A 25,260-nucleotide genomic window follows, 5' to 3' on the forward strand; every position below is an offset into this window, starting at 1 on the left:
CGCCCTTCACATCTTTGAAAAAGGCATACTTAGATTTAGCCGCTGGGGGAACTTCGTCCTCAATCACCAAGGCTGTGCGGACCGCCCGAATAAGTCCAGGAATATATACTTTGGACTTAGCATCAGCGTCCTTAGTATGGAGAGGTTCCTGATCGTAAGGATCAAGAATCTCCCCATCATCAGACGTCCCTTCGTCATCCTCATAAGGAGCGGACAGAGACGCCACCGGCCTTTTATGAGGCCGCATCACAGACTCCCCTTGCAACACATCCGACAAGTGCTGTACAGAACTCGTCAGGGAGTTAACCCACGCTGGCTCCTGAGAACCCGGGAGCGGGGAAATAGGGAGACTGTGGGGTACCACCAATTGTCGTGGGAACCCCTGCATGGGTGACGACACCACAGACTGCTGGGACAAACCCCTCGGAGTAAACGCGGGCTGCGGAGCTAACTGGCCCACTAAAGCTGTTAACGCCTGAGCGAAACAAGCCCAGGGCGGCTCCTGTACCGGTGCTGTAACCGTAATAGGCCGCGCCATGGGCAAACACTGCCGGCAAAGGCCCTCCGCGCTACCCTCCCCCTCCGCTAACGGTACTTTGCACGTGGTACACTGTAGCCGGAGGGGAAAATCACTTTCAGACATGATGGCACCACGTATGTGACCTCTCTCACCAATTAAGTATTTAAATAGGCGAGAGACCACCCTGCAGCACCGCACCGCAAGGGCTTTAGCAGAAGAACAGGGACAGTAATAAAGCTGACAGTTTAGAGAAGAAAAGTTACAGGCAGCAGCGCTAGCACAGTCACATACAATGCAGAGAAATAACAATTCCTGCACTAACAGCGCTGATCACTCAACTACACAGACACAGGGCCTGGTAGGACACAGCGCTGCATACACAGACCTGACCACAGCGGAGGAGAGGTATGCGGGGGGACCCAGACCACGATGCTTCCGTCCAGCGCTTCCAGCAGCGTTCACCATGCGTTCTGGAGAAGATGGCCGCCGAGGAGCAGAGAGGAGGCTGGCCTGGGGGAGGAGCGCTGCCACAGGACCAGTCGGCAGCATGCAGAGAGGGCTGTGTGCAGCGGGGGAGGCGCCGGCTGTGAGACAGGGAAGGCGCGCTCCCCTGGCATGCATTTAACCCCTGGGACGCCGCAGCGCTACCGCTCTGCTGCGGTCCGCTGTCCCAGGGGGTAGTGGAAGCGCAGGTTGGTCGCCTGGCTCCACGCTGCAGCCAGTCCCCAGGGACCCCCCTGCCTGGGGACTTAGGACCATGTGATCAGCGGGGACCCACCGCGGGACCCCGCTGCTTACCTCTGTCCCCCTTGAATCCGGCCATGGTCCGAAGCATCTGGGGTCACCGCTAGCTGTGACCCCAGACGCCCACCAGCATCCCCGGATCAGTACCGGCGTTCTGGTACCGGCGGGGTGTAGGGAAGACAGCATGGACGTCAGGACTGACTGTCCATGCTGTTCATCCAGATGTGCAGCCACAGCTGCATGAAGAATAAGCTTCAGGGGCTCTTCTAGCCCCCACTCCAACAGGTGCACCCGACTCCGGCCGGGCACCAAACTAAACTGAGGTGCCTTGGCCCGGGGGCGGGGTATAGGAGGGGGACCTAGTGCATCCTGGGAGGCTGAAAGCTTAACTCTTTGGTGCCCTGCGACTGACGTCACACCTATACCCCAAGGTATCCTGTGGATACCCTATGGACCCTGAAGTAGAAATATATATATATATATATGTGTCATTGTTAGGCTGCAGACCTTTGTATTCATTTCTATCATTTAAAAGTGTACTCTACATTTTGAATTTAATTTTGTCATAACACCGGAGTTATTAGATTATGTCTTCAGCAGATATTGATTGTGAGTTGACACCTCCTCTTTTCTTGTCATCTACAGGGAATCAAAATGCAAACACTGCTGCAGATAATCTCATTCTGATGTATTTGCATAGGGTATTGATTATTAGGTAATCCAAATTTAAACATTGCTGCAGATTATCTCATTCTGATGTATTTGCATAGTGTATTGATAACTAGACCCAGTTGTTTGCTTTGTGGTATACATTGCTTGTTTACCCTTCGGCTGCTGGTGCAACAATCAAACCCTACTACATAAGGACTGTTTTGAGGCAACAACTGAGCTCACTAAATCTCCACCACAAAAACCAGCAGTTTGCCTAACCTGAATGCTTGGACAGTGCATGAAGTTAGCACTTCACTTTCAACTTTGTGTGCAGGCTGTCTGGGTTTTACAAATATATGACAGCATATCTGCACCAATGTCACTACTTTGTCCGTGATATTCCTGTCTGGATCATAAATGTTTTTACTCCCCTCCCACGTCCTCTGTCTTCTAACAGGATGCAGTCAGTACCCTGACCATGGAGATTCCAGTGCTGGAATCCCGATGGTAAGTAGCAGGGTTAGGGGAACGGTTTGCGTTAAGCAGTAGGGGGAGGTTTAGGGTTAGACACCGGGAAGAAAGGGTTAGGGTAGGGAGAGGGTTAGGATACATACCGACATGTGTCAGTATTCTAACCCCGATGGGATGCTGGTGTCGGGATTCTGACCGCCGGCATCCTGTACCCATCCCCTTCTACACACTGATTCAATGTCTGTACCTTTACCAACTTTACATTTATACAACTTAATAAAATCCTACCGTGCATACTCACTTACCAGCACAGTATTTCACCTGCATTGCTGTAAATCTACTGCACTGTATCTCATATACAGCCTCCATTCCTTCTTCCAGTTTTACTCCCCCATTTTACCTCATCCACACCATGACCATGTGTTCAACACCTCCCATCACTGTCCAACTAACCCTGTATTCTGCCCCCTCTTCCCACCTCTATCCCCCCCCCCCAGTCCACCATCTCCTCCCCTCTCTTTCCCTTCCCAGTCCACCATCTCCTCCTCCTCTTTCCCAGATCCATCTTACCAATTCTGAGATCTTTCTTCCCTGTATCTGGAGAGGAAGTAATGGTCCTCATCCGCTCCCCCTTCACTTCCACCTCCCTCTTTGACCCTATCCCTTCTCATCTCCTCTCTCTTTCTGCCTCTTCCTATTTTGCCCACCTCCTCAATCTCTCGCTTTCAACAGGTACTGTCCTTTCTGCACTCAAGCATGCCCTTGTCTGCCCCATTGTTAAAAAAAAAAAAAAAAAAAAAAAAACTACCCTTGATTCTAACACTCTCTCAAACTACCGACTCATCTCTCTTCTCCATTTTGTCTCCAAACCCCTTGAGCGTATTGTTTGCAACTGTCTTACCGCCTTTCTTTCCTCCCACTCCCTGCTTGAACCATTTCAGTCTGGCTTCCATTCTCTCCACTCCACTGAAAATGCTCTCACAAGAGTCAGCAATGACCTACTTTGCTGCCAAATCTAAGAGCTACTTCTCTGCTGCTTTTGACACTGTGGACCACCCTCTCCTTCTGTAAATCTTTCACTCTTTGGTCTACGTGATACTGCCATCTTCTGGTTGTCCTCCTACCTCTCTGACCGACTCCTTCCCCCCACTTACACTAAAAGTAGGTGTTCTGTACTTGGACCTCTCCAATTCGCCCTCTATACTCATCAGCTCTTTTGGCTCCAATATCATCTCTATGCTGATGATACTCAGATCTCCCTTACCTCCCCTGACCTCTCTCCTCACTCGTATATCAGTTCCTGTAGGTCACAGCGCCTTCTTAAAAACTTAACATATCTAAGATTGAGCTGCTCATCTTCCCACCCCTGGCATAACCTCACTGCCCACAATTTCATTATCTATTGACAGCACAGCCATCTCCTCTAGTAACACCCTCAAACTCACTGGTCATCTTCAGATTGGACTACTGTAACCTCCTCCTATCTGGCCTCCCTGATTCCCACCTCTCACCACTCAAATATCTCTTCAAAGCTGCAGCACGGTTCATCTTCTCCAAACATTCTACATCTGTCCCCCCTCTCTTACAAGCCCTACACTGGGCTCCCCTTCCCCTTCATAACCAAGTTCAAGGTTCTTACACTCACTTAAAAAGCCCTGAACCAATCCTCTCCCATTTACATCTCAAACCTCATCTCCCTTCACACTCCTGCTCACCTACTTCTTTCAACAAATGCACTCCGCTTCTCCTGTCATCCGATTACGACCTTCCACTCCTGCCTCACAGATTTTGCCCATGCTGCTCCCTACCTCTGGAACTCTCTCCCTCTCCCTTATCAGACTCTACAAATCTTCAAATGGGCTCTCAAGTCCCACTACTTCATCAAAACCTTCCAGCTCTCACCCTAAGCAGCTGCTCCATGCCCCTTGCTCACTGTCTAGCCCATCTTGTTACCCGTCTACCACTTCCCTTTAGAATGTAAGCTCTCACGAGCAGGGCCCTATTCCCTCATGTGCTTCTCCTTCCCTTACTCATACCATCATCTACTTATAACTCCCCACTAGGTCACCTAACACTTAGGGCTGAATTCAATTCAATGCGAAGATGAATAGCCGCGAGAGGGAGCTCCAGCAGCTATTCAATAAGCCCAGGTTAAGTCCTAAGAACCGGCTGTCACGTTCGGTAGAGTGGAATCCCCTATTGAGGAAGCTGAGGGCCCTGGAGAAGATAGGAACCGTAGGCGTGGGGCCTGGATATATGACCACCTCATCCACGAGTATCAAACGTTGGCGAGACCTGTCCAAAGGCGCGGAGTCTAACCAACTGGGAGGTGTTCACCAGTGACCCCTCCAAGCGGGATATGGGTATTTAAGCTGCACCCAGCTGGCAGGTCGCAGACCTTTGGACAGGTGTTTGATACTGTGAGAATGGAGACAAATCACCGGTGGCCCTGTAGGTATAGTTCTACAAGAAGTACAGAGAACTAGTACTCGTATGAGTAAAGCTGCATACACACACAACGATTGAGTTAGTGAACGATTTTAGTAAACGATTTTCTACCTTGAAAAAATGAACTAAAATCGTTTACTAAAGTTGTTCATTTACTATGTTCATTTAAAAGTAATGAACGATTTTTATGAACTACAAACGATTTTTGCATATTAACTTAATGAAAATCGTTGAGTTGACAAGTCTGACTAAACTACAAACGTGAACGCGCATGAACAATAATCGTTCGACTCAGAAAGTGAACGATTTTTTCAAACGATTATCGTTAAACGATATCATTTAACGATAATCGTTCAAAAAATCGTTGTGTGTATGCACCTTAAGGGGTAAGTGCTTGAGGCACTGTCTGGACACAGTATGGCACTAGCAGCTTACACTGGAGGAGTGGTGAAAGACGCACAATTGCGTCAGCAGGTGGTAGAACGCACACAGGCAAGAGGTTAGGATGCACTGTTGGTTAGGAGTTGGCACTTGATAATCGAGGAGATCGCATAGGGAACCTAAAATGGGGTATCAGCAATACACAGGGTAGCGACAATGTTGCACAGGCAACTTCCTTCTGTCCTTAGACTGGATTTATACCTGAAATTAGAATGCTATTGGTGGACAGCGTCAGCTGACCAACCCCCTGCTACCATTGGGTCAAGGGCAGTCAGGTGATGTGAACTGTCATGGCTGCGTTGACGGCTACCGTAGCAACCAAGGCACAGCGCAGCACACGGATGTCCACATGGCTCGGGGTAGAATATTCAGCGCGCTACCCGCCGCCTGACCACCCAAGGGATCGGGCAAGCCGGCGCCGCAGTGAGTCCAAATGCCGATCCTAGGCCATAACCTGACAACGGCATTCTCTGACAACCAAACACCAACCAGGCAAAGAGCGCGGTGTATTGAATAGCTGCGAGAGCTCCCTCCCACGGCTATTCATCATCGCACTGAATTGAATTCAGCCCTTAGGGTCTCATTTATCAACGAGTTTTATCATACACAACGAGTGATAAAACTTGTTGCATAGGATAATGGTGCTCCAGCCAATCGGCTCCTAAGTGTCAGCCATTTGCAAAATGACAGTTGGGATCTGACTGGCTAAACACAAGACACACACACCGTGAAAGAATAATGGAAATCGTTAACGACGAACGATATATCGTTTGGTCGTTGGTAAAATTGCAGTGTATATGCACTATATTGTTAGTCCAGGAGTTCCGGGGGGGCCAGAGGAAATAGTTAGCGCCACTGCATCGTTTACAATTCGGTTAATTTGTTCCTAGCTTAAGTCACTTCTTGTTTGCTTATTTGTTCATGTACTTTGTAAGGCGCTGTAGAACCCTTGTTGCTTCATATAAAGAATAATAATAATAGAGAATTATAACCCTGCCTGCCATGGTCCTATGCCATTGGGGAATTTAGTCAAATAATGTTGCCTATTATACAAGAAGCAATCTAAAGCTGGGTACATACAATTAGATATATCCTACGATACATCGTTACGACACAGATAGGAACAATATATTGTGCATGTCGTAAAGTGTGTACACACGATTGCGTGTGCTTTCATCGCATAGCCACATCTGCTGTGCAGCATAGAACGATATTTCGCTCGTCATACACTGGAACGTGCAGTCTGTATGGCCGGCGCAATATATCAGCTTCCCAACAGGCTATCCTAACCCTGCCTGCCCAGCCTCAGGATTTTGACCGCCGGGATCCTGAGTGCTGGCATCCATCCGTAAGAAACTATTCCCTGCTCATGGTGCCTCATGTATTTAAGAAAAAAGATTCCGTTATTCCATGTACAAATATGTGCCCCTGTTCATTAACCATGTAAGAAATGGGTCCTCCAACTGTCCCATTACCTGTGTAAATAAGCCCCCTCCATGTCTCTACCATATACAGCTTAAGTACTACCCATACTATAAATGAAGGCCCCCCCTCCATTCAGCTCCGCTCCCTTATCAAAATAACAAGTAATGTATGCCCCCTCCAAGTCTCCTCCATAACCCATATAGGAAATATAGGATATGTACCCTAGGGAACAAATGTCCCACGTGACACCCATTACCCAGGTAGAAGATCCCCCCACCACCTGTTTCCTTGCTATACAGAAGCTGCCCTTCCTCCGCACCTTTTAGCAGTATGAGGTTATCGCCAACGTGATATTCCACGAAGTCCTGCGTGTCCCCGAGCGGGCGCCGGCATTTCCCGCACATGTACACGGCGGGCCTGCCGGACTGCCGGATATAGGTCATCATATTGCCCTGCATGTCATCTGTAACATCTTCCATAGCGGCGCTGCTGTTGTCACTGCTGGTATCTCTCGCACATGTTATGTGTGTTACTGACAGCCCGGCCTGCACACCAGTGTTCTCCACTCCAGCAGCCCAGCAGCTATACTATATCCTAGTACTAAGTAGTGAGTGACTCCCACTTTTGCCGAAAGAACTTTCTGTCTTCTATACGTCAGGAGCTGGGCGGAGCTGGTGGGCGGGGCCAAAATCAGAGGCGGGAGTAGGCGTGGTGGTGAGTAGCGAAGGGCGGGGGGATAATAGTCTCATCGTGTTGGTTCTATAGAAAAACGTGTGATCCCTACCGGCTTCTCCTGTCTGTCACCATGCGCTGGCTGCTGCTCCGCCGCCTGTACCACAGACTACCCAGCTACAGGGCGCTGTCCGGCCATGGATGCTTGAGCCGGGCATTATTCTCATCATCGTCCCCTGCGTGGAGAGGTGCCCAGGAACTGCACGGGTACGGGCTGTGGGAAGTTATCGCTAGTGGGCTGTGAGAGCATGTCTGTGGATGTAGTATCTGTCCTGTGGAGCCGCTAGGGGCTGCCACGGATGGGGACTTCTATAAAAGTAGTAACAGCTCTGTGGATGCGCAGTATAGTGAGAGCCTGTATGTACGTAGTAGTGAAGCTGGGAAATGGGGCTTATATACTGTAGGTGCAGGACTGAGCCTGGTTTGCACTGCCTAGTGATCTGGGACTTGTAGTGTAGCAGCAGTTAGTTATCAAGTTGTTCTAGATGGGATAGGCCTACCGTTGTCTTAGCTTTTTGGAACTAAAGGTGGCCATACACGGCATGATATACATGCCGATAACGATATAGGTGCTATATCGTGCCGTGTATGGGAATGATATCATACCTGATATCGTGCTGCCCGCTTCTGTGGGATTGTAAATCGCATCCCCAGATCTTCCCACTGGCTTATATGATCTGAGATGCGATGTACGTTCCCATTCACATGGTGGAAGGGGGAGCCGGCATATCGTGCGGTCCGCGGGGACCACGCGATTGTCAGTGGGGACAGCACGATCCGTCTGCTGACAGATTGGCAGTCGCCCTACACGGTGCACTAATGTGATACAAATGAAAAATGTACTAGTATTTACCAATACTTACCCCTCCAGAGAGGTGCCGTGAAGTCCTCCTCCTCTGCAAGGTCTTCCACTGGGCTGCTGGCAGCCTATCGCTGCCAGCGCGGCGGTCCGTTTGCACATGTGCATGACACAGGACTCTGCAGTGTCTGGAAGGCTTCACTGAAGCTGGAAAGGCACCGTTGGGTCTCCATTGCCGGCAATGAGGACCGCAACACTCTCCATCTAAAAGATGGAGAGGGCCATGCTTGACAAACAGCGGAAATCCTAGATTACCGCTGTTTGTTAAATCCAGAAAGGGTGGCATAACCCCTTTAGCGAGCGCTAAAGGGGTAGTGCTTCAATGGTAAATAGGGGCCTAAGTTCCTCTTAGCCTGCTGTTTTAGTAACATCTCCCTTGCCAGTGCTCAGTGAGGATCAGTCACAACTTCTGCTTGAAAGTTAGATACACGTGAGGGGCTACGGGATTCCTGTGCTCCAGATCCCAGCTGTCAAAATCCCGATGCTAGGACAGGGTTAGGATACTGACAGCTGTCGGTAGGTGTCCTAACCCACCCTCCCCAGTGCTTAAACCTAAGCTCCCTCTCCCCGCACCCTTACCATAACCCTCCCCCTTAGTGCCTAACTCTAACCGTCCCCCACATGTCAGGATTCCGGTGCCGTTATTATAAGCGCGTGCATCCCTTTTGACAGTCTATTGACCGTATCCCTTAAGGGGAATTACACATTACTGAACACTAGAGGGGAAAAATACCAGCTCCGTTTGTATTCGAAAACCCTGCTTATACCAAAATGAATGTGCTACATACATATAAGAACTATAGTAAAACTGCTGACACAACTACACCTATGAAAATATAAAAAACAGCAAAGTTAAAGGTGGGTTACATGTGTATAAATTTAACCCTTTTTTAATGTTTGGGCTACAGTATTGTTGGAAAAAAATCAACATTTATATTATATAATATTTAAGTAGATTTAAAACTTATTTTAATCTTTAGTTTCAAATTTCTTACTCAAGATTCCTAAATCTCTGATAGTAAAACTACAATGTTCAGCATAATGCCATTTTTGTTCTTGTAACAAATAGCATATAACTATACTTTGAATATTTTACTGAGAATGCAATTGAGTTTTGATTGCAGAATGTTACTTTGTCATGCAGAAACACTGGTCTTCACAAATATGTTTGCTTTAAGCTCCTGCAGGAAGACTGATGTTACAAATAAATAGAGCATCTAGTGTGTAGTGCTCTGATGGCCCTAGAACTCATGTGATGCAATACAGGGCATGTCAGTATTTTATAACTCACTTTTGATTTAAGTGGGACTGCCTTCTTTAAACTTAGGTTTCCAGGAGCTATGTAATGATTGTATATGTATATTATGTAAAACATCAGTGCTGAAGAAAAAGGGAAAAGAAGCAGATATTTTACATGAGGACAAAAGTCTCTTCGCATTGGGGCACTGTTATATTGGTTGAGATTAATTAGACATAGTATACAGTTCAAATGAGCTGTATAAAGTACTGATGTGTCCACATACATCTAGCCGGAATATGCCATGTGCTGTGAGCTGCCAGGTCTTGTGCGACTCTACTAGCGCCAGGGGTCTTTTTTGCTATGCGATGTACTAGGACGCACCAAGAGACTTAGCAGATTCATTTGATTTTCAACACTTGTATATCTGTGTGCAACTGAGGGGCTGATTCAGACCCGCTCGCGAGCGCAGGATGCTCTCAAGCGGGTCGATGGTGCCGAATTGCGCATGACGGAGGGAGCTCCGTCGTGCGCATGCGCGAGACCCGAATAACGACGGCCAAGCCAAGCCGTCGTTATGGGTCTCGCACCAAAGGGGGCGTGCTGTCGATGTTGATTGACAGCACGCCCCCTTTGGTGGGCGTGCCGTGGGCGTGGCTGCCAGACGGAGGCGTTCCCATGGGAACGCCTACCGTCTGAAGCCGGCCCCACTGACATCACTAGTGATGTCAATGGGAGTGATTTTGGCTCTGATAGAGCCAAAATCACTCCAGGGCTTGCGGCAGCGAGACCCTACCGCAGGGTCTCCGTCGCAAGCCCGATGGTTGCAATGGTCTTGACCATCGCGACCATCATCATGGACGCTCGCATAAGCTGTGGGTGGTCACCCACAGCTATGCGAGCGTCCAGGAGGACGCTCCATTTTCATGTAGGAGGGCCCTGATTCAGAGCGAGCGCTCTGGTCAGAGCATCCGGCTCTGAATCAGGCCCTGAGTCTGTAAATGAAGCACAATGCACGCAGGCATATTCTGTAGTGTGTAGTGCACGCAGGCAGCTTTGCAGTTCTGTCCTTGCAATTATGGTCATACAGCAGTAGGCATCACGCCTCCTGCATGCATTACTTGTCCGAGCTGCGTTGTACAACACAGCATCAGGTAGTCTGCAAGAACATCGGGCCAGCTAAGTGACCCATGGGGTCACGCAAGCCGGCTGCCGCAAATAAGAGAAAGAGGCTAGGAAATCTGAGTCAGCCGATGGAGATCTTGGCCTCTCGTCCCCCCCTCCCCCGGGCGACGCAACACCAGTGAGGGAACTGGTGATGTCAGAGCGGTGACTCTGATCTCGGGACTGCAAATGGAAACATCGGGGATGCAGGTAAGGTGGCTCCCAGTGGCCCCGCCCCCCCCAACGGCGACGACATGCCTCCATTTTGGGAAACAGATGCCGTCGCCTTCCCCTCCCCGCCCAGAAATGGCAGCAGACTGTCAACCACTGACCATCTGCTGCCAGTCTGCGCAGCACGGGTCAGGTGCTTGTGCATATTCCTGACCATCGGGGAATCTGCGTCCAGCAGTGCACTAGCATGCGTTGCTGGATTAGGACCTAAATACATTACGGATGGGTATTGACCATCACTGTTTGGTGCCTGGATCACTCCAACCACATACCCCAAGGTAACTTCTGTGGACCTTATGGACCTCAAAGAAAAAGTGTTAACAAAGGTATGTTATACCATAACTCTTAATTTTGTATGGATGGAAGTTACTGATGGCACCATCAAAGGTGAACCATTTGATGTCCATCCCTAATTTATATAATTGTGAATGGCTATTCTGTCTCTTGGCCAGATTGAGAGTCGCTCTCGCAATGGTGGTTGCGGGAATATGCCAATGCTAATATCAGTCTTCCCTATGTGGTTGACAGTGCAATGGAGTGTATGAGCATTGAGAATCCCTCTTTTAGGCTCCATGGTTTGTGAATTTGCAATGGAGATTGTAAACACTCCAACATCGGTCGCACCATCGACATTTGCAGTAGCCTAGGGTCTACTCTAGCTACTCTCCTCCAGTCCAACTAAAAATGGCCCCTGAAGCTATGGATTTGTGATTGGGAATGCAGCAGCATTCCCAGACATGCCCATGACACTCCCCTAACACGCCCATGAAAGGGCCCTTTTTGCGGTCACTTTAGGTCACCTACCAGTCTCCACCCTGATATGTCCAGGGATTGCAAGTCCTATTGGTGCTGTATGCAATTGCAAACACCATAAAACACTTGGGTTGGTGCGTACACAGGGATTTCTAGACTTTTTGCGCATGTGTAGTAGCAAAACATCGGCCCTGTGTCCATCTCTGAATCACGCTCTCTGTCAGTAAATGGAGCCAGCCCTCGCGCCCTACACCGTCGGCTCCTCTGTTGCAATGGATGGACCAGGACACCAAACAGAGTTGCCGAGTGACGAGATGTCTGAGGCTATGTGAGGGTGGAAGAGAGAGAGAGACTAACAACCCGGCGATTAACGGCTCTCACATACTAGTAAATAATAACAGAAGGGTAGGTGTTAAAACCCAATCACACTGATTTGCAGATGCAAGGGTCTAGCTCAACTCTCCTGACAAAATGAAGAATAATAGCTGGAGTTAAGTTATTTTCATCAAGACTTCTGTTGGGGTCTGCAGTCTGGATAGCTCTCAGATCGTTTAACTAGTTCTCAACTGATCCTACTCCAGAACACTGACCATCCTGCAAAGGGCTTATGGGGCCCAAACATCTGCAATGTACTGCCCCAGTTCCCCGTTCTTCCGGGGTCAGGAAATCTGGTAAATCCAATATGTTGGAAATCCTCAATTCACTGATCCTGACCAAAAAATTGAACATGCTATTTTTTCCCAATTTGATGATGGTTTGACAATCGTTGATGTCTGCAGATCTTCGCTTTCGATCGCCAATGATCGCATTAAATATTAAAGAGAAAGAAACAAAATTCTAACATGTACCTAGTACAATAACAATTGATTGACACTTGGAAGGAAAGAACAGACTGACTGACTAGGTAAATGTCATGGCCTGATCAAGGCTTTCCTTTTAATGTTGGTCCATTAATAAAAAATGCAAAAACCTCAGCGCTATGTACCAAACTCCAGAAAGCAAAGCTTTTCGGAATACGGCTGCATTAGTTTATATGGTGTAAAATGATCTAACGGAGGTTTACGAGCAGGAGAGAGATCTTCTGATATCTCTCCCGCAGCGCAGTGTCAGATTACCCCGGAGATGTCTATCACTAACGTGGAAGACTTCCATAAAATGCCGGGGATATAACGCTCAGGGATAGTGGTGTACTTGCGAGTTCCTAATTTCATAAAAAAATTATAATTTTCACTGCCATACAAAACACTAATAATGCGGCAGTTCCGCGATTATTAATGCATAGGCCCCTGTGACCTAAAAGAAAAGTTTCAGAAAAAAGTGTAGTGCTTTTAAATCTCACAACTTAATCACTATGGGGCTGACTCGGAGTTGGCAGCACAGCAAAAAAATAATGGGCTCAATCCAATTACACGTGATGTACTCTGATTCAGGGTTCAAAGCAAAAGAAAAAAGCTTTTGTGGACTACATAAAAAACTGCCAATATTTACCCTGCATGGGAAAAAAAAATGTATTTGCCTTGCAACATAGAGCTTAATCAGATTACATGCAATGCACTCGCACATGTGAGTCATCAAGACATCACGGCAATGACACGGCATCTCGCACCCCTCGCCCCGAGCCCGGATGCACATAATTTTGCTCAGAGCCCTATGGGTTTGCGAGCACTTTTATGCTAATTCAGGCTGCAGTCAAGTGCTGCCATTGTTGCGATGACTCACATGCGCGAGTACATCGCGTGTAATTGGATTGAGCCCCACGTTGCACTGCAAATAATTTTTTTTTCCATGCAGGGTAAATATTATTTGCAGTGCAACATGGGGCTCAATCCAATTACACGCGATGTACTCGCGCATGTGAGTCATCGCAACAATGGCAGCACTTGACTGGAGCCTGAATTAGCATAAAAGTGCTCGCAAACCCATAGGGCTCTGAGCAAATATATGTGCATCCGGGCTCAGAGCGAGGGGTGCGAGATGCCGTGATGTCTTGATGACTCACATGTGCGAGTGCATTGCATGTAATCTGATTAAGCTCTATGTTGCAAGGCAAATACATTTTTTTTTCCCATGCAGGGTAAATATTGGCAGTTTTTTATGTAGTCCACAAAAGCTTTTTTTTTTTTTCGCTTTAAATATCAGCTGCTGAGTGTGATGGGATCTGGTGTATTCATTTATTTTTTCATACTATGTGCTTGGACACTTGCCCAGAACGCTGCTGTCAGTGTTTTACAAACAACCACAATGTGTTTAGCACTTGCATGGCATATCTTATTTTTAGCTCTAATTTCAGTTGGTAGCCATTCAATACTGAGCTTCCCATGTGGAGTGAAAATTGCCTATACGGCACCATGCTTCTAAAGGGATTTGTGTCACACAATAGGGTTTACAGAAGTACAATATAAACCAGAAGAAGTGGACACATAGCTGTCAATTGCCACTACTCATGGAGTTAATGCCGGTCCTGCTTTGACTGTTATTGGCGCGAAGCAGGAGGTGGCTACTGCAATTTTACAAAGAAAGGTCCCGCAGAAGAGGGTGAATGAAAAGTCAGCCCCTCGGCGGTGACTGCACAGACACATACATCGTATAGTATGTACGCACGGTCCGTTTATGGCTGTCATTTGTTGAATCGTTCCATCTGCTGTGCTGCACATCAGTTGGGACGATTCAATAAATGACGACGCGTCATTACATGTAATTGCATGCAAGTTTTTAAAAATGGAGATGTTGCCCATAGCAACCAATCGGATTCTACTTAACTTTTAACTAGCTAGAATCTGATGGGTTGCTTTGGGCAACATCTCCATTTCTAAAAATATTGGGAATATTGCAATGAGCACTGGCTATTTAGTTTTGGGGAATTTCAACAATCTCGCACCCCTACACAAAGGGGGTGAGTTGCTGTTGCAATGGTGTGTAAACTACATCAGAACTCATTACCCCCGCGGTTTGCACTCGTATTGGATTTGCATGTTTTTGCTAGCAAGCCTATGGATCTGCAAAAAAAAATCTGCGAGTCTAGAGGTACCGTAAGTGCAGCATATAGCCACACTTGCTTGCGTTGTGATGTAATCTTGATATCCAGAGGTCATTAGTGTGTCCTGACATTTTGGGTATAAGGACTGTTATATTTGCAAGTATAGGTTGTGCTGGGCATACACTATACAATTATCGGGTCAATATCAGCGGATCGCCACTATAATTGTACTGTCTGCGGCCGACCAATGTTAAAGTATCGATTGGTCGGACATGCCTGATCATCCAGCATGCCCATCTGATGCGATATTCTGTAAGTTAAATGTTTAACATGGAAGGAACGGGGAAAGGTCTCCTCCCCAGGGGAGGAGCGCAGATATCAGGCCAATACACTCTGAGATATCTGTGATATCTGCAGGCTGCCAGATATAATATCTATCTCTCAGTCTGACAGGCACTTTAGCTTGCAATGTATGCCCAGCATTAAGGGTGCTAATCAGCAGCACACCAGTCCGCACCTAGTTTTATTTAGCAGCATAACAAAACCTAAAAATAAATCTTGGTGCTGTCTGTCTCTAAACTAAATAGAGCACTCCCTCTCTAAAGGTGCCCACACATATAGCGACATTTTACACGATTTGGACGATTTCGCCGAATCGTGACGACTAATCGGGTAAAAAAAAGTGCAAATCGTGAGTTTATACTCACGAGCACGATGCCGATGCGCGTCCCCGCTCGTCGTAAATCGCATTTTCTGATCTGCCGTGCTGTAGGGCAGATTAGCCAACCATGAACACGATGGAAGCAGATCGTGAGGGTTTTTTCCCTCTCGATGAATCGTACAATTCATCACACAATGCGGAATTTGACTGACAGAAGCCTGGACACGCCCCATCGCCATCTTGTGCAGCATCGTGTATGGAGCAAGACAGTCGCACTTTGGGAGCCTGCACACTGAAGTCTTGTTTTGTTGGATATTTGGTGAGTATTTGTACAGTTTAAATGCAACCACACTGACTACCAATATGTGCTCCCCACTGCCCACCAATGTGTGCCCCCAGGTAATAAATGGATGACCCAGCCACCGCCCGCCGTATTGAGGTGGGCGGTGGCTGGGTCATGCATTAAGCTCCCCCACTGCCCACCAATGTGTGTAATACATCAAAAAAAAAAATAAACACATATTTTACAAAAAAATCACCATACATTACATTTAAAAACACACATCATTTAAAGCTGGGGGTCTTCTACCTTTCGGTCTCCAGCTGTTGTGGAACTACAGATCCCAGGATGACCTGCCACCCACCTTTGAAACTGTTTTTAGGGCATCCTGGGATCTGTAGTTCTACCACAACGACAGGCCCAAAGGTGGAAAACCCATACTGTCAAACAAAGAAAAACATTATATTACCAAGCAATAAACACAACATTCCTGTAAAAGAAAACATGATTAGAATACCATAACAAACCTTTAAAAACCTGTAAAAAAGAAAATATTAAAACATTAAAACTGTGAACTATAACAACATTACATTTAACAAAACTATATACACAAATATTTAAATGTCCTTTTTTTTTTCTTATTCATAGATAATGTCCATGGATTCTGAATGTGAATTCGTTACAGGATTCATTGAAATCCTGCACTCGAAACAGTGTCTGTGGAAGATCAGTTCTCGGAAGTACCACAATAAGTCGCACAAGTTGGCCGCACGAGAGGAACTTTTGGTGTATACGAAAAAATACAGATCTGATGCAGACCTGAAAACTGTACGGCAAAAGATTCAAAATCTCAGGACAGTGTACAGCAAAGAAAAAAAGAAGGTGGATGACTCCAAAATATCAGGAGCGGCTACAGATGAAATATATACTCCTGCGCGGTGGTACTACCAAATGATGTCATTCATCAGTGAACAAGAGCCTCAAAGGGAATCAATCATCTTGATGTCTGAGCGTGAGGGAGATGAGGAGGTTGCAGAAGTCTTGATAAGTAGTGACACAGGGGGTCATTCAGACCCGCTCGCAAGCGGGTCGATGTTGCCCCACTGCACATGCGCACGACGGAGGGAGCTCCGTCGTGCGCATGCGCGAGACCCGGCTAGCGACGGGCTCTCTGACGCTCCGGGTCTCGCACCAAAGGGGGCGTGCTGTCGATGTTGATTGACAGCACTTCCCCTTTGGTGGGCGTGCCGGGGGCATGGCTGCCAGACGGAGGAGTTCCCATGGGAACGCCTACCTTCTGAAGCCGGTCCCACTGACATCACTAGTGATGTCAGTGGGGGTGATTTTGGGTCTGATAGAGCCAAAATCACTCCAGGGCTTGCGGTAACCGAGACCCTACCGCAGGGTCTCCGTCGCAAGTCCGATGGTCGCAATGGTCTTGACCATCGCGACCATCATCATGGACGCTCGCATAAGCTGTGGGTGGTAACCCACAGCTATGCGAGCATCCATAAGGCCGCTCCATTTTCATGTAGGAGGGCCCTGATTCAGAGCGAGCGCTCTGGTCAGAGCGTCCGGCTCTGAATCAGGCCCACAGTTTAAACCAAAATCCTTAATGTTTTTGTTGTTAAATCACAAATGTCCAATTTAGTCAGTAGTTCACAGACAGTCCTCCTGCCATGGTACAGCACCTGGTCCATTGAAATAGGTCATGTACTCCTCCCTCACTACTTTGGCACGTGCGGTGGATGTTGTTGTAGTTGGTGGTGCAGACACAGATGTCAAATGTTCAATGTCCTCCAGGAGTCTTACATCTTCTGGTCTAGCTGGGACTGGTCCTCGTTGAGTAGATTTTCTTCGCAGAAAGTTGTGCAGCACACAGCACACCATCACGACCCAGTCTATCTTCTCCACATGTAGATTGATAGTGGTGTGGAAAATGCGGAAGCGGTTGCTCATTATTCCAAACGCATTTTCCACAATGCGCCGTGCCCGGGATAGACGGTAGTTGTATATCCTTTTCTCTATGGTCAGGCCCCTGTGTGCAAATGGCTTCATCATGTTCATGTAATGCAAAAGCCTCGTCTGCAACGAAATCGTAATTTAGGCTGTGCTTTGTCTGGTCCAGTGAGGGCAGGTTGAGGGTTTTGTTGGCGAGTTTCTGGTAGAAAGCTGTCTTTTTGAAGGACCCACCATCCGAAGCACGCCCATTCTTGCCGACATCCACAAACAGAAATTCGTAGTTGGCATTCACCACTGCCATGAGAACGATGCTGAAGAATCCTTTGTAGTTGTAGTAGTATGATCCGGTGTTGGCAGGTGGGTTGATGCGGATGTGTTTCCCATCGATGGCTCCTCCGCAGTTAGGGAAATTCCAACGTTGTTCAAAATCTTCCGCGATGCTGGTCCACTCCTCCACGGTGTTAGGAAACTGTAAAAATAGGAAAAAAGGGGTTAAAATATGACTAATATTTTTTATATCTTTTTTTCCCTATATAGACTCCCAACCAAGACCCTGATTTAGCATCCACACAGGACCTCAGTCTGCTCGGTGGTGACAGTGATCCGGAGAATAGCACACAAGTGGAAACTCAACTTCCACCTGGACCCTCATTTTCTCAACAACCCCAAAAAAAGAAAAAAAAAACAAGGGAGAAAGGAGAATCTTACTGAACGTGACAACCATTTTTTACAAAACGCAGAACGGCTGCTGCAGAAACCCCCAGAAGCAATAGATGATTTCACAGCTCATGTGAACAGCACATTGAGAAATCTGGATACAGATATCCAAAGAAATTTTTTAAGGTTAAACTACAACCTCTTGAGTCGCTGTATGAGCAAAAATATCTCAAATTCTACATACATTACAGATCCAATGCTATTTTCCCCTGCCCCAAATAGGTATTTCCACCCCCCCCTTCCTCTGCCCAGTTAGATATTACTCCCCCACCAAGCACCCCAAGCACCAGCACCACCTTGTATAATGCTCTGCTGGATGCAGCAGATGAGTCGCCCCAATATACAGAGATGTAAATTTTGTCTTGCTTTTAATGTCGCCAAATTTTGATGAATTCTAATAGGTGCTTGCTGCATGGGATAGGATGGTGATGACGCTATTTGGACAAGGTCACTACGCACATGGCACAAGTACACATTGCTGGAAGCCGGGGCCACAATGTATACTCGTGCCATGTGTGTATTGGCCTGTTCAAACTGGCGTCTGACCCACCCTATCTCATACAGCCGGCTACCTATTGGGATTCATAAAATTTGGTGATAATGTTCTTTTGTGAACTTGTTACAAAAAAAGTATATTGCACACAGTTTAGTGCACACTTTCAGTTGCCTGCAGGTCAGTGCACATTGTACTAAAAGAAGGCAATTTTTTGCTTTATGTTGAGTAAAATATAAAATAAAATTTTTTCTTTGCACAAGAAACCAATGTGTGGTGTTTTTTTTTTTCTTTAACTTACCTTGCAATACTGGTACTGTAGCACTTTTACGATGGCTTTGCAGGTCTCCGGAATGATGACGCCCAAGGACTGAGGTGAGATGAGTGTGCCAAACTTTAGGTCTTCCAGTGACCTTCCTGTAGCCAGGTATCTCAGGGTAGCCACCAGTCTGTCTTCAGCAGGGATTGCCCTCCGCCACCTTGTGTCCTGTCTCTGGATGTGGGGGGTCACCAGATGCAGCAATTCTTGGAAGCTGGCGTCATCCAAGCGCAGGTAGTTCCGATAGTCGTCCGGGTTGTTCTCCTTGATCTCCATCAGCAGGGACATGTGAGAGCGGGTATCCCTTTGTAGCAGCCACTCCTTGGTCCAGCATGCTCTCGTCCTTCTTCGCTGGGCCCTCTTCCTAATCTCCCGGACCCCAGCTTCAGCAACCATCACTCTATACCGATAGGGATGCATCAGTACAGAATTCAGGAACAGGATAGAATGCAGGTAGGTAGCACACACTTGCAGGTAGAATAAACTTTGTAAAAGGCAAGCCAAATACAAAGAGCACAATAGCAATGTACAGGATTCAGCAGGAATACACCTAGCCTCATCTAGTAGCAGAGCAGAATGTACACAGAGTTTAAAGGGTGCCTGCTTTTTATACTCCCTAGATAGCCCCTCCCATTGTTATGGCTATTTAAATTTCCCACCAATAGTCAAGAGCCTGTTTTTTTTTTTTTTTCACTCACGATTTGTTATGGCCAATCTCACGATGCGTACGATCCGATAGATCGTGAGATCATAACACAGATTGGGTGTCTTTTTTCCAAAATCGTGATCACGATGGCAAGGGAGCTCCCGTGAAAATTCATGAGGAATTTGGCCATAAAATCGTATCGGACATCGGTATGTGTGTGTGGGCACCGTAAGGTGGAAGGACTAGCGCACTGACACACCCTTTTATCAGTCTCTCACAGGTGTCTGACAATCAAAGCTGCTCATTACCTTTATGGTCACCACACAGAAGTTAGGAATCTGGTGCATACCATGGGCAAACGCAGGATTTTTCGAGGGGGATTTCCATAAGGTTGTGGGCTGGGACACTGAGGGGGGTTACAGGGAGGGTGAGGGCGAGGACACTGAGGGGTGTTACAGGGAGAGTGAAGGCGAAGACACTGAGGGGAGTTACAGGGAGGGCTGAGGGGGGTTACATACATATTTGTTTAAACCGTATACACAGGCAACATTTTCTGGGGAACACAGAAAATAAAATGTATCCTTAGATTATGTAAATAATCCCCTTTATTTTCTGATTTGTGCCTATGATTTCAGATGTTTAAAAAGTTTTTGTGCTCAGTACTGTTACAGTATTTCTCCTTCATTGTTACTAGTGTGTTTGTGAGCCCCCCATGTACCTCCTTTTATAATGAATGGGAATCATGTTAGCAGGGACCATGCTGCCATAATGAACACACAGCCCATCATATTTTACCTCGATCACATCTCTCATGGGACCTCATTCAGAGCCGAACGCTATTTGCGCTCGCTCGTTCAGAAAAAAGGGGTTGCTATTCAAATGAACCGTTCGCTCTTTGCAGTCTGTTCACGCCTCTAGGTCTGAACGAGCGAACAAAACATGCAGTCGTTTTTTGGAAAACTACCCCCCCTGGCCGCTCGCATCCTACGTCATGTCCGCTATTTATTAGATTAATCGAGTACATCGACCAGCGTATGAACTGCTCGCTATTCTTGTGGTTGGTTTTTCCTACCGCAATCTTGCGAGCAGTTCTGACTATAAAATAACCCAGTGACGTGGTCAATGACGCTGCTGTATTAATTATGCACACCCTTAAAACGCCCGTTTTGACCTTTTAAGCACGCCTGCGTTCGGATCTCCACTCACTGTTTTCAAGCACCTTCCCCCTGTTACCACCCACATACGCCTCCTCCTGTCAAACAAAATAGAAGGCATTCGCTATTTAGCGAACAAATGATTTTCGGCCGCACTGACTGGTTCGTGCATGCGTATTACGATCCGTATGCATGCGCAGTTGTGCAAACATCGCTCGGAACGAACGAGTGGCCGCTTCCGAGCGGCTCTGAATCTGGCCCATGGCCCACAGTCTACAAACTGTCACACACAGTAGATTAAATAATAACCTATTCCAATGCAGTCCACACACTTACCTTTTAGGTGGTTCCTCCTCTCCTCTCCTTCAGGGTGTAGGACTGTGGACATACAGCTGTTGCATCGGGTCCGCGGCATCCTCCTTCTCCTGTAATAGCGCGCTGCTCCTCCTGGGCACTTCAAGACAGTTCTACACAGCAGCAGGTACAAAGATGGCACGCCAGCGATGTGACGTCATCACGTCACATTCATTGAGTACCCAGTGAAAGGACAGTACAGCTGTGTTTAGAGCCGGGGGGAGGCGGAGCTATGAGGTGATAGTCCACAGGCTTCGGCAGCGGCCGCGTGGTGGGATAAATAGCGAAGCAAGTTCTACAATTGGTTAAACTAATGGGTGGTCCGGAGCACACCCGGATCACCCTTTAGTTTCACCTATGCCGCTGATTGTGCAGAGACAAGGCTTTCTCCATCTCTGAAAAAAAAAATTTTGTTGGTCAGGGGGGTTTCTGGGTACTCAGAAACCCCCCCCTGCGTGCGCTAGTGCATACATATCTCCCATCAACAACTGTATTTTAAAATTTTTAGAGAGATAGTAAATAGAAGCTTTAATATAGGGCAGTTCTGTAGGGGTTTATAGTAAAAGGACAAACTGTATTGGGAACTAAAACCCTAAATATTAATAACCTAATGTATTTTCCTATACATATTTAATATGAATAATTCTTCTCTTTTTTTAATACAGAAACATAGTTCATCGCTCAAAAGATACATTCAGCAGCCTGCAAAAGCAAAATGCTGCCTTTAAGCCTATTCTCGCTATAATTCAGGTAAGTAGAGCGAATATTAGCTACAAAATGTTTTTACATTGGACGTTAAGATTACGAGTAGAAGGTGAGTGGATTGTTATGCCACCTCATATAGTAAGTGTGTAGCAGAAACTACTGTATTCATCATTAAATATTTGCAGTCTATTCCTCGAAAACATCCCTTTTCAGGGGATACTGGCAAATATTAAATATTACCCAGGTGTATCATGGAGTGATCGAAGCAGGTATGTCTAATCTCTGCTGCGGTCCCTCCATTTCCAACAGCAGCCGCAGCCCACATAGGTTTCTATGGCAAACTACACTTTGCACAGGCGGAACCCTCCCCGGCAATGGCCAACGCACAAGCGTGGTCTGTAGACGGCGCATGCCCAGGAGTCCTGATAGAGGAGTGAAGAGACCGGTGATGTGGTCACTTCACTCCGAGCACATCGCAGGCACGGGCTCCTTTTGCAGCCCCTGTCCCTGAATGTGCAATTTATTACATTTGGGTGGTATTATCACATACTGCAATGCGATTTTGGGCACTATTATCGTGCCCAGATCGCATTGAGTATGTGATTATTAATAAATGTAAAAAATTGGCAATTTTAATCAAACTATTGTGACATAGGGCCTGATTCATTACGGATCGCTATTGTGATTGCAATTGCGATTATGCACGCTTGTTCACTGCGAAAATATGCTAATAACTGCAATCGAAATGCTGTCGCAGCCAAACATTAGGACGGCCAATTTACCTTACACACTTTGTAATACTTTGCAAGTCTGCGAAACCATCGGTAACATTGAGTACCATCGGCGCCTCACGCACACTTGCACAAGGTCAGACCTTACTCAGGAATTGCTAACTTCATCGCACGCAGTGAAAGCCCAAGCTGCGTATGGCATAGCAATGGCTAATTTATGCATGCCCCTGTAACGGCAATCAAATGCATTGGCATGCCTGCGTTTCACCAACCCATACCCCCACCCCGTGTCACTACCCCCCAAATGTTCACTTCCTGTCAATCACTGTGCGATGGGTCTGCATAGTCCCTGTGATCGCACTCCACAGTGTTCGCGCACATGCACTGTGATGCATGGACAGCACGCAACAATCGACCGATAGCGTGCATAATCGCAGTTGCGATCGGTGATGGATCAGGCCCATAGGCAGTACAAGCCAAGGTTTTCTGCACTTTTGTAAGAAAACAATTTGGATAAAACATTTGGGTTTAATGAAGAGATGTTTCTCATGGAATTTGATTTGCCATCATTGGCATGTAATAAAATGTTATCTCCCACACAAAATACATTTTTAGTATGCTTTCTTTACAAATATTTTTATTTTACTTTAAGGCAAGTGTGGATGACCTAACTTTGCAGGCAACTAAACACTTTGCGCAAGAGGTAAGCGTCAGTGGTTTTTGTTCATGGTGTAAATATTTATATGTCTGAATTTTTGTTGTGGCTCTGTTTTTCTTTTTTCTTTTGTTAGAGTATAAAATGTATCCGGTGACAATATTTCTAATACTAGCAAACAAATTGGATGGAATAAAATGGTATTGTGGACTTTAATAGGAGAATTTGTGAAGGAAGGATAGTTGCATGTACATGTGGGCATTTTGCTATATGGCTCAAGGAGTACAGGAGAACTGCCAGGTGGGCATCAGAGGTGTGTACAGTGCCCTCATTAGTAAGTAAACAGCTGGAGTCTAATATAGTTATACAGAGCTGGGGATAGGTGCTAATGCAAATGGGCCTACAAAATGTAATGTCCAATCATCCCCTATGTGGACAAGACACACAATGCTGACTAATAAGGTGGTTGATACTCTCTTCCATACGGCTAAAAATTAACACGTAATGGTAGTACATCACCTAGTACTCCAGCTTGTACTGATCTGTCATTACAGCTAATAAATGGTAAACTTAACTGAGGCAAATCCCATTAAACTATTTTTCTTTCTTGTGGTATTAACAGCTTGGTGTAGATATCCTTCACGTACGTCTGCCCCAAGGGAGCAGTGAAGAAGAGGTCAGTATTTGAATGACTTCAGTATTAAACTTATTTTTCTTCCCTTAGCTGAGAAAAAGTGTGTGAAGATAAAAATATGAAGCCATTGTGTATATACTGTATGGTGTAAGGTCAGATATGGGTTAATTAATGTAAAGTTTTTTTTCATAAATGTACTGTACTCATTTTAGATCTTTCATGAACTGTAGTTTTCCAGTAATGAGTCTGATTTTGCCAACATTTCTGTGTGTCGGCTGTACTTTCTCATCTAACAGTGTGCGTCTCATTGTCTGCAGCTCAACTTCCGCATGCTCTGTTATCATTGCAGCATGTTCTCTGTTAGACATGTGAGGGCTTCACTGAGCTCTGCCTTAAGAGGGCAGCACACATTATATTATGTGTGTTTGTATATATTTATAGATAGATCTATGTTATATAAGATATATACATTTTTTTTAATGATGGTGGTAGAAGTATAAAATACACAAGAGAAATATCTGTATTTAACTCGAAAGGCTCAATTTAATATGACCGTATTTGGGGCAGTTGGTACAGGTCCAGTTATGCTCTCCCTGAAGTGTAATGGCCAATTGTTGTTTAAATGATTTTATGATTTACTGCAGGCTTGGGAGAAGCTCCTCTTCTCTCTTTTATTTTGTTATTATTATTATTATTATTATTATTGTTGTTTTTTATATATATATATTATATATATATATATATATATATATATATATATACACAATTTTTTTCTATAATAAAAGTAGGTTTTGTTTACGTTAGGATATGGCTGTGTGTATTAAATAATATGGTGGAATAGATGTCCTTATTGTGATATTGTATTAGAATATGTTGTGTTTAGGACTGAGTGGTACCAATTTGATATGTTTGTAATTTATGCAACATTTTTATAAAGTCGAGATGATGTTTAAAATTTGAAGACATGTTAGGGTTATTTAAAATACTGAATATTTCTCTACCATATTACGGTGTAAATATACCCTTATTTGATACGATGATGTATATGTATTTTACTGAAATATGCAATTATTATTGTTACTGTTTGTATTGAGTGTTGGTTTTGTGAAAACTCCAATAAAAAAAAAAATACTCAATTTAAAAAAAAAAAAAAAAAAGTATAAACTACAGATTATATTTGAGATTAAATATGGGTAAAAAGAAAACTGAGGAGGAAATGTATCAAACATACTAAAGAGTGGAGAAAAGCCCATAGCAACCTACCTGCTTCTACCAAAATGTACTTTGTAAATGCTT

The 25,260-nt window shown here is 45.9% G+C and overlaps 2 protein-coding genes across 5 annotated transcripts in view; one reads left to right on the forward strand and one right to left on the reverse strand.

Moving 5' to 3' along the window:
* LOC148521862 (protein Mis18-alpha-like) overlaps nucleotides 1-7,355 on the reverse strand; it is a 67,679-nt gene extending 60,324 nt beyond the window's left edge. Inside the window, exon 1 of one of the 3 annotated variants that reach the window (XR_015878776.1) lies at nucleotides 7,020-7,355. Coding sequence is in view for 2 of the 3 variants with exons in the window: in XM_088474359.1 (XP_088330485.1) it covers nucleotides 7,020-7,179 (160 nt within the window). In the remaining variant the exon portion in view is untranslated. The remainder of the gene's footprint in view (nucleotides 1-7,019) is intronic. The other 2 variants (XM_088474359.1, XM_088474358.1) reach the window with 2 other exon arrangements.
* Nucleotides 7,356-7,468: 113 nt separating this feature from the next.
* MTHFD1L (methylenetetrahydrofolate dehydrogenase (NADP+ dependent) 1 like) overlaps nucleotides 7,469-25,260 on the forward strand; it is a 202,970-nt gene continuing 185,178 nt past the window's right edge. For both annotated transcript variants that reach the window (XM_088474356.1, XM_088474357.1), the window contains exons 1-4: nucleotides 7,469-7,639; nucleotides 21,905-21,989; nucleotides 23,328-23,378; nucleotides 23,953-24,006. In XM_088474356.1, coding sequence (XP_088330482.1) covers nucleotides 7,506-7,639; nucleotides 21,905-21,989; nucleotides 23,328-23,378; nucleotides 23,953-24,006 — 324 coding nt within the window. In that variant the 5' untranslated portion in view covers nucleotides 7,469-7,505. The remainder of the gene's footprint in view (nucleotides 7,640-21,904; nucleotides 21,990-23,327; nucleotides 23,379-23,952; nucleotides 24,007-25,260) is intronic.

Source organism: Taudactylus pleione, unplaced genomic scaffold, assembly GCF_031769625.1.
Source record: "Taudactylus pleione unplaced genomic scaffold, aTauple2 ptg000154l, whole genome shotgun sequence".
In the NCBI taxonomy this organism is placed as follows: domain Eukaryota; kingdom Metazoa; phylum Chordata; class Amphibia; order Anura; family Myobatrachidae; genus Taudactylus; species Taudactylus pleione.